The sequence below is a fragment of the Geotrypetes seraphini genome, chromosome 6 (assembly GCF_902459505.1).
Source record: "Geotrypetes seraphini chromosome 6, aGeoSer1.1, whole genome shotgun sequence".
In the NCBI taxonomy this organism is placed as follows: domain Eukaryota; kingdom Metazoa; phylum Chordata; class Amphibia; order Gymnophiona; family Dermophiidae; genus Geotrypetes; species Geotrypetes seraphini.
Genome location: NC_047089.1, coordinates 698,759 through 711,875, shown reverse-complemented (window position 1 = coordinate 711,875; position 13,117 = coordinate 698,759). Strand labels below are relative to the sequence as shown.

At 42.6% G+C, this 13,117-nt stretch overlaps 1 protein-coding gene across 9 annotated transcripts in view; it reads left to right on the top strand.

The window, feature by feature from the left end:
* The window catches only part of ARFIP2 (ADP ribosylation factor interacting protein 2), a 99,735-nt gene extending 89,291 nt beyond the window's left edge, over nucleotides 1–10,444 (top strand). For all 9 annotated transcript variants that reach the window (XM_033948767.1, XM_033948763.1, XM_033948766.1 and 6 more), the window contains 2 exons: nucleotides 766–940; nucleotides 8,255–10,444. In XM_033948767.1, the coding sequence (XP_033804658.1) occupies nucleotides 766–940; nucleotides 8,255–8,410 (331 nt within the window). In that variant the 3' untranslated portion in view covers nucleotides 8,411–10,444. The remainder of the gene's footprint in view (nucleotides 1–765; nucleotides 941–8,254) is intronic.
* The last annotated feature ends 2,673 nt before the right edge of the window (nucleotides 10,445–13,117 follow it).

Sequence of the window (13,117 nt, the reverse complement as noted above, 5' to 3'; positions counted from 1 at the left end):
GCTACTGGTAGAATGCAGAGCAGCCCTCATGCCGATCTGAGGATTCTCTTTTCCCATATAGTTAAATTATTTTACTTAGGTTCTTTGGGTTTGTCCATTCAATGCTCTAAACGTTTAAACCTAAGCTGAGCTCTATTCTATTTATATATTCACCAAACATCATCCAATTTGTCTGGCTGAGTCTCTTATTTTCTGCTTCCTGCATGCCCACACACCATCGCTCAGCTTCTACCCCCATATGTCCCCATATGCCTGATCCATGCCTCCCCAAGCCAGCATTGCTTGGTTTCTGTCTTACTCATTTATTCTACTTATATTGACATGGCTAAGTATCTGACACAGTCATGTTGTTGTCCCCCCAATCAAAGTTCAGTCTCGATTCTGCTACTCTCCCCCTCCCCAATTTTCTCAGGATTACTCCTTCCCAAATGCTTTCCAGCATGATGAGATGTTTGTTTTGCTCCTTTCCAAATGGTTTGACCCAATAACCTTCCCTTTACCCAATGTGGATTAGCATCTGATTCTCTATTCACCACCCCATCCAGCTATATCTTGTGATCTGTTATGTCATCCATCCTTTTATGTGGATTAGCATCTGTTCCATCTTGTCGAGTCCTATCCAGTCTTTATGACTTGATGTCTTACTCGCTAACTCCTCTCTATCAGTTCACGCATGGCTCGTTGGCTCAGTGTCTGTCTTGCTGTTGGTTCTCCCTTCTTATGTGATTTGTCCTACCCACTGATTCAAATCCTGTTCTCTCTTAGACTAGAGTATGATGCATATCGCACAGACTTGGAAGAGTTGAACTTGTGTCCCCGTGATGCTACTACCTTGTCACGGATAGAACTGGCACAGCAGAACTTTCATACCCACAAAGAGAAGTATGAGAAACTTCGAGGAGATGTCGCCATTAAGCTGAAGTTCTTGGAGGAGAACAAAGTAAGCAGCATTGGATTCGGGCTCTCAGAGGGATGATCTATGTTACAAAGGATATGGGAAAGGCTTTTAAGTGTACTGTACTGGAAATACTGTCTTGTGAGTTGCAAAACAAAGAAAAATGGGGAGACCCAATGTTCCACAGTGAAAACAATCCACCGATGAAAACAAAAACTGTGTTCTGGAGATAATTTATTAAACACTGACATATAAAACCCATGAAAATTCAATTAAAAAAGTACAATGATAAAAAATACTGTGATAAAAATCCAACCAGACCTTACACGGTCCGTATTTTGGCGAACACACCTTCCTCAGGGTCCAATGGTTTGCAACCTCACATATAAAGAATTGGACTGAAAACAGTCTATTGTCTTTAAACATGTGAGCAAAGAACACCGCAGACAAGCTGAAGTAGCAAAAAAATGCTAAGCTATCATATCAGTTGGATTTTTATCACAGTATTTTTATCATTGTACTTTTTTAATTGAATTTTCATGGTTTTATATGTCAGTGTTTAATAAATTATCTCCAGAATATCTGTATCCACAGTTTTTGTTTTTGTTTTCATTTGTGAGTTGCAAATGCTGGTAGCACTCGCTGTAGTTTACCTCCCTATATGCCTTTTCCGCCCACATTCCCCATCTTTCCTTATTGTACTGTGTAGTTGGCTTTTTTTGGTTTCTTTTCCATTTTTTGTATAGCTCTTCTTCCCATAAAAGGAAAGTTAACAGTTGTTCACAAGGGTGTGATTTAGAATGAAACTATAATGATCAAGGTGGCATGAGTGCATTAAAATACTATGAGTAAAAACAACTATGAATGTTTTCAGATTAGCTGAATCAACCACTAATAATAAGCAGGTTCTGAATTAGAATATTTGTGAGCCTGACCTTTATTTTCCACCTCTTATAATATAGTGTCTAGGCCCAGATGCACTAAGAGGATCGGGAAGACCGTGCGGGTCTGCACCGATCCAATTTTTTTACCGATTCAGAAAGAGCTATTGATGCACTAAAAGGTTTGCATAGAAATGATTTGCGTGGATGTTCGCCATAATCCCTGACTCTCCTATTTGATGGATTGCTGCAAGAGTGATTCTCACACATGTGCAGAACTGGCAGTGGAAGCCCAAACAGCTGAGAGGCAGAAGAAACCCTCTTGCCATGCTGTTCAGGGCAGGAAACCTGTGCCAGTTGCATTTTTTGGGATCGCTGAAAGCAATCACTTTTCTAGTGCGTCGGGAAGCCATGTTAGATGCTCTACTAGATTACATTAGCCTTTCAAAGAATATTCCAAGATAATGTCTACTCATTCCATCTCATTACCTTGACTTCCAAAAAGCCTTCGACAAGGTACCACACGAAAGACTGCTAAGGAAGCTATGGAACCACGGGGTGCAAAGGGTGGTCCACCGATGGATCAAAAACTGGCTGGCGGACAGGAAACAGAGGGTTGGAGTAAAGGGCCATTACTCAGATTGGAAATGGGTCACGAGCGGAGTTCCACAGGGATCGGTGCTGGGACCACTTCTGTTCAATATATTTATTAACGACCTGGAGGCGGGAACAAAATGTGAGGTTATTAAATTTGCGGATGACACTAAAGAATACAGCAGGGTCAAAACCATGGAGGACTGCGAAGACCTCCAAAAAGATCTGACAACACTGGAAGAGTGAGCCAAAAAATGGCAAATGAGCTTCAACATAGGGAAATGCAAGGTCATGCATGTTGGGAAAAGGAACCCGATGTTCACTTACAAGATGGGGGGATCACCGCTAGGGGTGAGCAACCTTGAAAGAGACCTGGGAGTGATGGTAGACACAACATTGAAGGCGTCGGCGCAGTGCGCCACAGCCTCAAGGAAAGTGAACAGAATGTTGGGTATCATTAAGAAAGGTATCACGACCAGGACGAAGGAAGTCATCCTGCCACTGTATCGTGCAATGGTGCGCCCATACCTGGAGTACTGTGTCCAGTACTGGTTGCCGTACCTCAAGAAGGACATGGCGGTACTTGAGAGAGTCCAGAGAAGAGCAACTAAGCTAATAAAGGGTATGGGGTCTCTCATATACTGACAGACTGAAAAAGCTGGGACTTTTCTCCCTGGAAAAGCGGAGACATGATAGAAACCTTCAAGATCATGAAGGGCATAGAAAGAGTAGACAGGGACAGATTTTTCAAATTATGGGGAACCACAAGTACAAGGGGGCACTCAGTGAAATTGAGAGGGGAAAGGTTTAGAACAAATGCCAGGAAGTTCTTTTTCACCCAGAGGGTGGTGGATACATGGAACGCGCTACCGGAGGATGTGATAAGCAGAAGCACGCTACAGGGCTTCAAAGAAGGTCTGGACAGGTACCTGGAGGACAAAGGGATCGAGGGGTACAGATAAGAGTAGAGGTAAGGTATAGGGATAGGATTAGAGGTAAATTGTAAAATTAGTCCGAGACCACTGTTCAGGCAGTGGGCCTGATGGGCTGCCGTGAGAGCGGACCACTGGGGTAGATGGACCTCTGGTCTGCCTCAGCGGAGGCAACTTCTTATGTTCTTATGTTCATATATCACAGTTATATTAGCTGTTATGCCATAGACCTCAGAATCACCACCACTCCTCCGTCCGTTATGGTATTATTCACCGGGGATAAGTGAAAAGTTAAAATTTAAATTTAAACTTAAAAATTTAAACAAGTTTAGTGATTGAGAACTTTATGTTATATTAATCGATAAAGCTGTAAAGCCTTTGACCAGTGAAGATTTGCACAAGAAGCTCCCCGGTGACTGAGGTCTATGGCATAAAGCTAATATAACTGTGATATATGAGTAATGAAAGGGATGGAATGAGTAGACATTATCTTAGAGTATTCTTTGAAAGACTAGTGAAGATTAAAGCCATTCCTTGATAATATTGACTACTAGTTTACATGGCATTTTAATATTAATCAACTTATTTGCATGGTCGGATCAGGGAATGAGCGATCATGTAGAAAACCAGGCTGTAAGCCATTTTCTACATCGGGTCGGCAAATGCGATCATCACTAAAGCTGTTAAACATAGGTTTAGCAACGATTGCTGGCTTTAGTGCTTCTGGGCCCTAGACAGGTACATATTAAAAATGTAAAAAATTATGCACTAAAATTCACAATTCCTATCAAAATAAAATCAAAATATACCATGGGGCTCATTTTTGAAACAGAAAAACATTCTAAAAACAGCACGAAGCAGCAGATAGACATGCATTTTGCAAAAACGTCCAAATCACTATTTTCAAAACTAATTTTTAAGATATTTTTCTCTTCAGTTCTCTAAATCTCAAGGGGAGGTGTTTCAGGTGAGTCTAGGACAGACTTAAGATTTGGATGTTTTTCTGCAATAATAGAACATTGTAAAAATGTCCAGGGTAAAAATAGGGCGATTTGGGCTACACCTGTTTCATTAACAACTAAGTGCTAAAAAATGTGCCAAAACTGACCCAGATGACCACAGGAGGGGATAAAAGCATGATCCTCCCCCAATCCCCCAGTGGTCAGTGACCCCCTCCCATTTCCCTAAAAGATGAAAATGACAGTACATACCAGAATCTATGGCCCAGATGTACTAAAGTCAGCGATCGTTGCTAAACCAGTTTTGACTGCTTTAGCGACAATTGCATTTGCTGACCCAATGCACAAAATGATTTGCCATGTGTTTTTCTCCTAGATCACCCATTTTCTGATCCAGCCATGCAAATTAGCTGAAACCCCATACAAACTAGCCAAGCGATTGATGGACTAACATTGCTTGGCTATGTACAAAAAAACCAGGGGTTTTAGCGATCAAAAAAACCCAACTTGTCACTAATAGTTCAGCCTTTTTTTAACTGGGCACAGATGCTGTGTGTGTGTAACACACACACAATAACTGTCTCATTAAAAAAAAAAAAATAGCCTCCCTCCACCCACTGCCAATGACGGCCCTCCCCGACGTCCCCCCGATGCACCGAGAACCAACACCCTCCCCCCACATGGCAGGAGGGATGCCCACTTCCCTCCTGCCATGATGACCCCATCCCCTGCACACGAAAAAGTAGGCACAAGGGATGCCCACTTCCATCCTGCCATGCCAACCTCCTGTCACGCAAGAGAGAATTGGCAGGAGGGATGCCCACTCCCTCCTGCTAATGGAGGCCCTCCTGAACCATCCCTACCCTCCCCCTTCCTCCTCCCCCAAAATGCAAGAGGGATACCAAGGGGAGGAGCCCAAGGCCCTGATTGACTCTGATAGGCCCTGATTGGTTCTGTATACAGAGGAAGGAGCCCAAGACCCTAATTGGGAGAGGTCTTAGGTGTCTGAGCCAATCAGGGACTTGGGCCCCTCCCCATGCATCACATGATGCACCAAGGAGGGAAGGCCTGCCATTTTGTATCAGTGGTCCTTGTAGCTGTAGGGACCGCGCTTCCCTCCTGCTTCCAACTTCTGAAAAAAGTACCGGGGTGGGGGGAGGTGTGTTCAGGGGATCAACCGGTGGTAGAAGGGATTAGGCATCCCTTTTGTCTTTATTTGGGGGGTCCTTCCGTTGGCAGGAAGGAGTGGGCTTCCCTCCTGCCAATTTTCTCTCACACGGTGGGGGGATGGCATAGCAGGAGGGAAGTGGACATCCCTCTTCCCGATTTTCATGTGGGGGTGCTGAGGTCGGTCTCTGGTGCCGGTTCGTTGGCAAAAAATCGGGGAGGTGATTGTCCAAAAAACTCATTTAACTGAAACAAGACTGTTTTTTCTACCACTTTAGTTAATAAGGCTAAGTTGGAGATAAGCCAAAAGCCTGAATAACCATCACACAGGTTTTTGGGTTTGTTTGTTTTTTTTACTCTTTTGGAGAATTGGCGTAACAATAGCTTCTTTAAGGTACTCTGGAACATACATAATTAATGCAAAGTTAGTAAGATGAGTCAAAAATGGTGCAATGAATTCCTTACATAAAACAAATATCAAAAAGTAAAGCAGAAGAATTAAGACTACAGAAATACTTGTATAATAGGCATTCAGAAACCTGATGGTAGGAGGATCATCAGTAGAATATTGTAACGTGAGCATGCTACACCTCTCAAAATGACAGAGCAGATAGAAGTGATGGGGAGATACTATAGTATATTTTAAGAATGACATAGTATTAGTCAAGTCGGATGAAAGTTATGCAGGAAACAAACTGCAATCTGGGATCTATATAGTGTGTGATACGGAAGAGTATAACAGTGAGGGTTTACTACCAACTACATGGTCAACTTTTTAAAAAATGCAAGGCAAAGTCTAATGAAATAGAAAATGGCAAAAGCACAGGAAAATGTTTTGAAAGGAATACCACAGAGGATAATTTCTAGCTGCCATAAATAATTATTTTATAGGCCATCTGGTCTTGGAACAGTGAATAATTTCAGTTCTCTTTCTCAGTGGATCATAGGGTCTTGTGCAAGAAGTAACTGTGGTAGAACTGCTTGGCAGTAATAAGTATAACACAATAAAATTTGTCATAATGACTGGAGGGAGAAGAATAAATAAAAACTGATATCAATGCATTCACTGTGATTTTGAAAGGGAACCCGAGATAAAATAAGGAGACTAAAAAGATGGACCATTTGGCCTTTATCTGCCGTCATGTTTCTATGTTTCTATATGGTTACTGTGAATGGGCAGACTAGATGGGCCATTTGGCCTTTATCTGCTGTCATGTTTCTATATGGTGGCTGCGGATGGGCAGACTAGATGGGCCATTTGGCCTTTATCTGCCGTCATGTTTCTATGTTTCTATATGGTTACTGTGAATGGGCAGACTAGATGGGCCATTTGGCCTTTATCTGCTGTCATGTTTCTATATGGTGGCTGCGGATGGGCAGATTAAATGGGCCATTTGGCCTTTATCTGCCGTCATGTTTCTATGTTTCTATATGGTTACTGCGGATGGGCAGACTAGATGGGCCATTTGGCCTTTATCTGCCGTCATGTTTCTATGTTTCTATATGGTTACTGCGAATGGGCAGACTAGATGGGCCATTTGGCCTTTATCTGCCATCATGTTTTTATGTTTAAAATGAACAATTGCAATGGTTGAAAATTTTCATTGGACCTGGAGATTGTTTTAGGAAACCCAGATTATAAATATTTCAAACATTAAAGAAAAAAAATCAAAAGTCAGCATAAGTAATAAGTGTGGTGAAAGAAACAGCCAGGCAGATAGCATTCTGAGACTGTATATAGTTTATATTCTCTTAGTTTAATTAAAGCATAGGGTTTCTTACCCCAATAACGTGTCATAATATTTTTTAAAATCTCAATTTTCTGTAGCTCATTATTGTTCCTGTGTGTTCTTAGCGTCCCCATAGCATGTATGTTATCGAAACCCATCTCAATTTTCTGTAGCTCTTTATTGATCCTGTAGCTTGTTTGTTAATGATCCTGAAAACTTCTGTAACCTGTTCTGGGGTCCTGGGGAGGATGGACTAGAAAACGAAGGGCTCCTTTTACAAAATCGCGCTAGGGCGTGCTAAAATGCCCTGCGCGCTAGCCGCTACCGCCTCCTCTTGAGCAGGCGGTAGTTTTTTGGCTAGCGCGCACTAATCCGGTGCGTGAGCTAAAAAAGCTAAGGCACCTTCGTAAAAGGAACCCTAAGTAAATAAATATTAATTCCAAAAATGGAATTCTGTAAAAATCACAAAGTAGGATCTAATGAAAGTAGTAAATATTATAAGTACCTTGAAATTAGATGTAAAACCTTGAGGCAGACCTGCTCCTGGCAGTCTGTAGCCTTTCGATCAAATCTGCCTCTAAACCTATGGGATACAAAGTATCAAATATAATGTTAATTTTCAAAAAGAGCTCTAGTGCTGATCCAAGAAACCACATGAGCCTGATGGTGCTGGTTAAATATTGGGAACTCTTGTTAAGAGTAGAATCGGTGGCGTATGAATAAACATGGCTTAAGCAAAGAGAATTCATTTAAATTAATATATGAATGAGATGAGTTGGGTATTATAATCAATATCATCAAAACTTATATTGCCTCCCTATACCTTAGCAGAATGCTCAAGGTGTCTTGCAGATAAACGCTTGGGCACCAATGCACATGTTAAATTATACACAGCAATAGCATCCATTTTAAGGGTAATAGAAGTGTGGAGTCAAGGACTGTATCTAAATTTAAGAAAGCATAGGACAAGCACAGAAGATTAAGTGAGAAGAAAGGCTGGAGAGTAGCAGTTGGTAAGGGTGGGCAGACTGGATAAGGGGATGGTTTCAGTGCATTGAGTTGGGCTCCCTCTGACATCTCCTCCTCTCTCTTGCAGATTAAGGTCATGCACAAGCAGTTACTTCTATTCCACAATGCCATATCTGCATACTTCGCAGGGAACCAGCAACAGCTTGAGCAAACCCTCAAGCAATTCAACATCAAGCTGAAAACCCCTGGTTCAGACAAGCCGTCCTGGCTAGAAGAACAGTGAAGGGAGAGACTGCCAAGGAAACACAACAGAACCAAATCAGTACGCCATGAGCCCGATGGATTCCAAGATCTGGACTGGGGGTTGACCTTCTTTTTCTGTTTGGGTGAATGTTTATGCCTGGATGTTTGCATACGTTGCTGTGTACACCTGCTCGTGTACACATATATGAGTGAGTGTATGCTTGTAAGTACGTCTGTTTAGGAATGAGTTCGCTCAGGCATGTTGGTGCTCTGTGGGACAATGCCTGTGTACAGATGTGTACTGTGGGGGGGGGGGTTGCACATTCGTACCATGACACTACATACAAGCGATGCATGCGTGAACCTGCAAACATAAATATGGACATGCATTGCTTGGCGTGTTGTACATTCACTGCTTCTGTCTGAGAATGAACATTCGTTTCGGGCTTTATAACCAAGCATTCTCCAGTTCTGTAAAGTAGAACAGGGTTTTGGTAGCTCTAGGACTGGACATGCAGAATCTGAGTAAGTGTGGCATCCGTTACCTCTGCATAAGGGAGAAACAAGCATACATTTTACTGTGCGAATGATAGAGAATGCATTTGTGTGTCTAATCTTACTTGTGGTACTGTGTGGTGCTTTAAAGTTCAGATATGTACCCTGGCATCACTTGCTTGGGTGATGCTCCTTCAGGGGTTAATGTGACCTTAGATTGTTTGCCCTCTTACTGGGTCTCTGGCACATTCCTGACCTTTGACACTCCTCAGTTTTCATCTGTATGAAGACATACACTCCATTTCCATAACCTAAGCAGGTATGGCAGAGACCAAACAAGAGGATCAACTCATATGTTACACAGGTAAAAATTTGTATGTGAGTGGCACAGTGGAAGTGCCTGGATCGTCTCACTGACAAGAGGAGAGTGTGGTTCAGAAGGTAGGGAGAAGTATAGGTATGATTTTATGATCCTGATGTCATGGTGGTAATACTGAAAAGAGCCTGAGAAGGCTGGGGTTGAGGAGAAGGGATAGGGCAGGGAAATAACTCATTCACTTTTGTCTGCCAGGAAAAGAGGCAGAACTGCTTGCCTTCAACTCTGAGGGGAGGGGTGTAGGTGAAGGGGAAAGCCTCTCCAAGCCTTCAGTTGGGGTGCAGGATGGGTGTTGAGGAAAGGGAAAGGGTTAAGGAGGAAATTCATTCTTACCCTATAGTTTGAAAAGAGTGGTGGGGGGGGATGAAGAGATAATTCATGCATATTCTTCCAGTCATGAGAAAAGAGTAGGGGTGTGAAGGGGAAAGAGTTTGTTCTCCATGCAAGAATTCATCTTTAATCTCCAGTGGATAAAAGATAAAGACGGCCTCTCCAAGCCCTTCACTGTTTGTGGAGCAGATATTAGGAGGACAGTCAGTCCATGCCCTCCATTCTGTGAGTGGATAGGTTTAGATAGTTTGAATTTTTATTACTTGTTTTCCAAATCTAAGGCACATTACATGATCCACTGAGATACTCTCACTCCTCATCCATACCCTCCAGTCTGTGGGTGGATGGGAAGAGTCTAGCCGGGCATTGCTTAGGAGCAGAGGTGGAGATTGATGACAGGGTTGTGAAAACCATAACTCATTCCTAGTACTTTGTTCTGGATTCTGTCAGTGTCAGTAAAGAAAGTCAGACAAAGTGATCCCTTATCATGCAGGAGCAGAACAATCTGGCTGAGCCTTGTAAAGAGGACCAAACTCTTAATTTCTAGTTCAAAGTAGCCTCCAATATGTTTCTGATTTTTGGGTCTCTTGCCCACAAGGATCATTCTAAGACACTGTCTTCACTCCTGTGTTTGCAGGTGTTTCTGTGGGTGTACTGACTTATGCACATACGAGTATGTTTGTGTGTGTCTGTGTGTGTGTGTGTGCGTGTGTGTAAATGGAAGAAAACCTGTTTTTATTTATAACAATATTTAGATCTGCAATCCTAGTAGAAAAGCTCTCAACACACCTGTAAAAATCCCCAAAGAAAATTTTAAAACGATAAAGATAAAATTGTCAGATAACTAAAAGAAATAAAGGACATTAAAGAGTAGCATCTGTTTCTGTGTCAATTCAGCTCTCAGGTGCCTTTCAGATTTTGAACCTAACATCAGACCAGTGGTCCATCGATCCAATGCAGATCCCAATGACCAAAGAGCAGCAAGACCTGATTCTCCTGTGGATGCTAGAAAGAACAGTCTTGGCTAACTCCTACAGATGGATTCTCTGCATTAGATGATACGGGTGTGATGCTGTACACAAGATCTTCGGATCAGAGGACATGGCATATGCTTATCTATGAAGAAAGAAGTATAGTCTTGGCACATTTGCTGGTGACATTGAAATGATTTACAAGAACAACTCTTGTTATAGAAATTCAGAAATAAATTATCAATTTCAAAATATAATTAAACAGAAATAGCTTAACAGGATATCCCGCTTTCATATACCTGTTCTGTAACAATAAACACTTCAAGTTACCAGTTTCTTCATATCTACAAATGCTTTAAGCTGTTCTAGGGCAAAGAATACATATTTTACACCTGGATATTTTACCAGGCACATACAAGGATAGGATAATAGGAACAAAGCTCCCAGGAAATTACATCTGATTTCAATGCAAGAAATAATTTCCTACGATCTTGAGTTTGTTTAGTCACATCTGGAAATATCCAAAATTTTTTACCATAATATAACTTATGAAAATTACAAAAAAACAACCTGAAAATGTTATTAACATCATGTTTAAATGCAAAGGACACTAATAAGGTTGCTCTTTCAGAGTTTTCTGTAATTGTTGATTCCAATATGTCTGTGATGTTTAAAGGTGATTCATCTAGATTCTTTTGCAAATTCTCTGCGGTAGCTCCCATTTCTTTTTTCACCGGCAAATAATAGATACGATTTATAGGAGGTATATTTTCAGAAGAAAAACCCAAAATTTCAATCAAATATTTTCTAAGCAACTCAATAGGGGTCACACTCAGAGATTTAGGAAAATGTAATAGTCTGAAGTTCAATCTACAATTGTAATTTTCAAGTTGTTCAATCTTACGATTAAGTATAACTTTTTCTTTTATAATTTCAGTTGTTAGTTCTTATAGTTTATCTGTAACATTCTTCATCTATAAGGAAAATCTATCCCTAGTCCCATCTAATTTCTTCCCCAGGGCAGTCACAGTACTTACTAAGGTTGAAACTTCATTTGAAAATCTGGCAACTGAGGTGTTCAATGTCTGGAGAGCTTCCCAAATGCTCTCCAGTGTTAACGCCTTAGGTTTTCCAAGCCAGGTAGCAGTATCGACTACCATTCCCAGGTCACTCTGCTCCTTCTCAATTCTCGCGGCCACTGCTCCCTGGATTGGGGTTTCCCCCAGCCAAGACTCCCTCACCGGGTTCCCCCATCAGAGCCGTGATATGAGCAGGACAAGGTGGAGGTACAGAACCCGGAGAAGATAGGGAGATGTCCAAGTCCTTGGTGTCTCCTTCCACCAAGGGCACTGCTAGGTTAAAGTGAAGCCTAACTCTTTCATGGAACGCTGAGCGGGTGAGGAGGTTCTGGCTGCCAAGGGCTCAGGCCGAACACTTCCTTTCTTCTTTGAATGCGGCATTTTGTATAAGGAATCAAAAACACTCAGAGTCCAAGTCAGGAGCGTTTCACTACACTGCTGCCATTTTGGACCACCCCCTGGTGCCATCTTCTGATTGAAGCCACAGTGCCTGGAGCCCTCCTCCAGATGAATCTTTTTTTATATATATACTGAATTTGTACCTGATTTCTCATCCTTGACAAATTTTGTCTATCAGGAGCCAGGTCTAGGTTCTTTTTTTCACCAGTTATATTGAGTAGTTCTTCAGGCCGTGACTACATTTTAAACATTTTCTCCTGGTTTATTGGGAGCAGCTTTTCTCTTAATATTGGCTGATTCTTTGAGAGCACACAGGGAGAAATTCTGTATAGGACGAAGGTCTCAGCCACCGCCTGAGAAGCAGCTGAGAATCACATACTGGAGTCCTGTACAGAATCATGTCTGCCCTAATGGACAGATGCCTAACCCCACTTAACCACCCTGATTCTCTAACCGGCGCCCATGTCACAGGCACTGGTTAGAGAATCATACCTAATCCCTTGCCATCAGCTGATTGTGGCAAGAAAAGCTCCGTATCCCGATCAGCTGAGCGGCTGCAACAGAGGACCCCCGAATCCTCCCCCCCTCCGTGAAGTTGGCTGGCTGGCAGGAGGGATGCCCATGAATGTTGTGACATAAGGGATGCTCACTCCCGCTGCCACCCCTATATTTCCCAAGAATGTCTCCGTGAATGTCTGTGGCAGGAGGGATGTGCACTCCCTTCCACCGCTGATCCCCCCCCCAAAAAAAAAAATGGCAGGAAGGATGCCACAACCGCTGATGCCTATGGGAGGGGGCCTTAGGCATCTGAGCCAATCAGAGTCTTAGGACCCTTCCTATTGCACCAGGAAGGCCCACATTTTGGAGTAGTGGGCCTACCATCCAGAGTATGTATGCATCTTTATGGCTAGATTTTCATCTTAAAAGATACGGGGGGGGGGGCTACTGGTTAGGGGGTGCTGGGGAGTCTGCAGGTGGGGACCTCTGGTGGGGGGGTGTTGCCGGGTGTGTGGGGAAGTTCCAGGGGGTTGGCAGCAGGAGGGAGTGGGCATCTATCCTGGGAGATTTTTTTGGACGGAGGGGATGTTGGCGGTTCC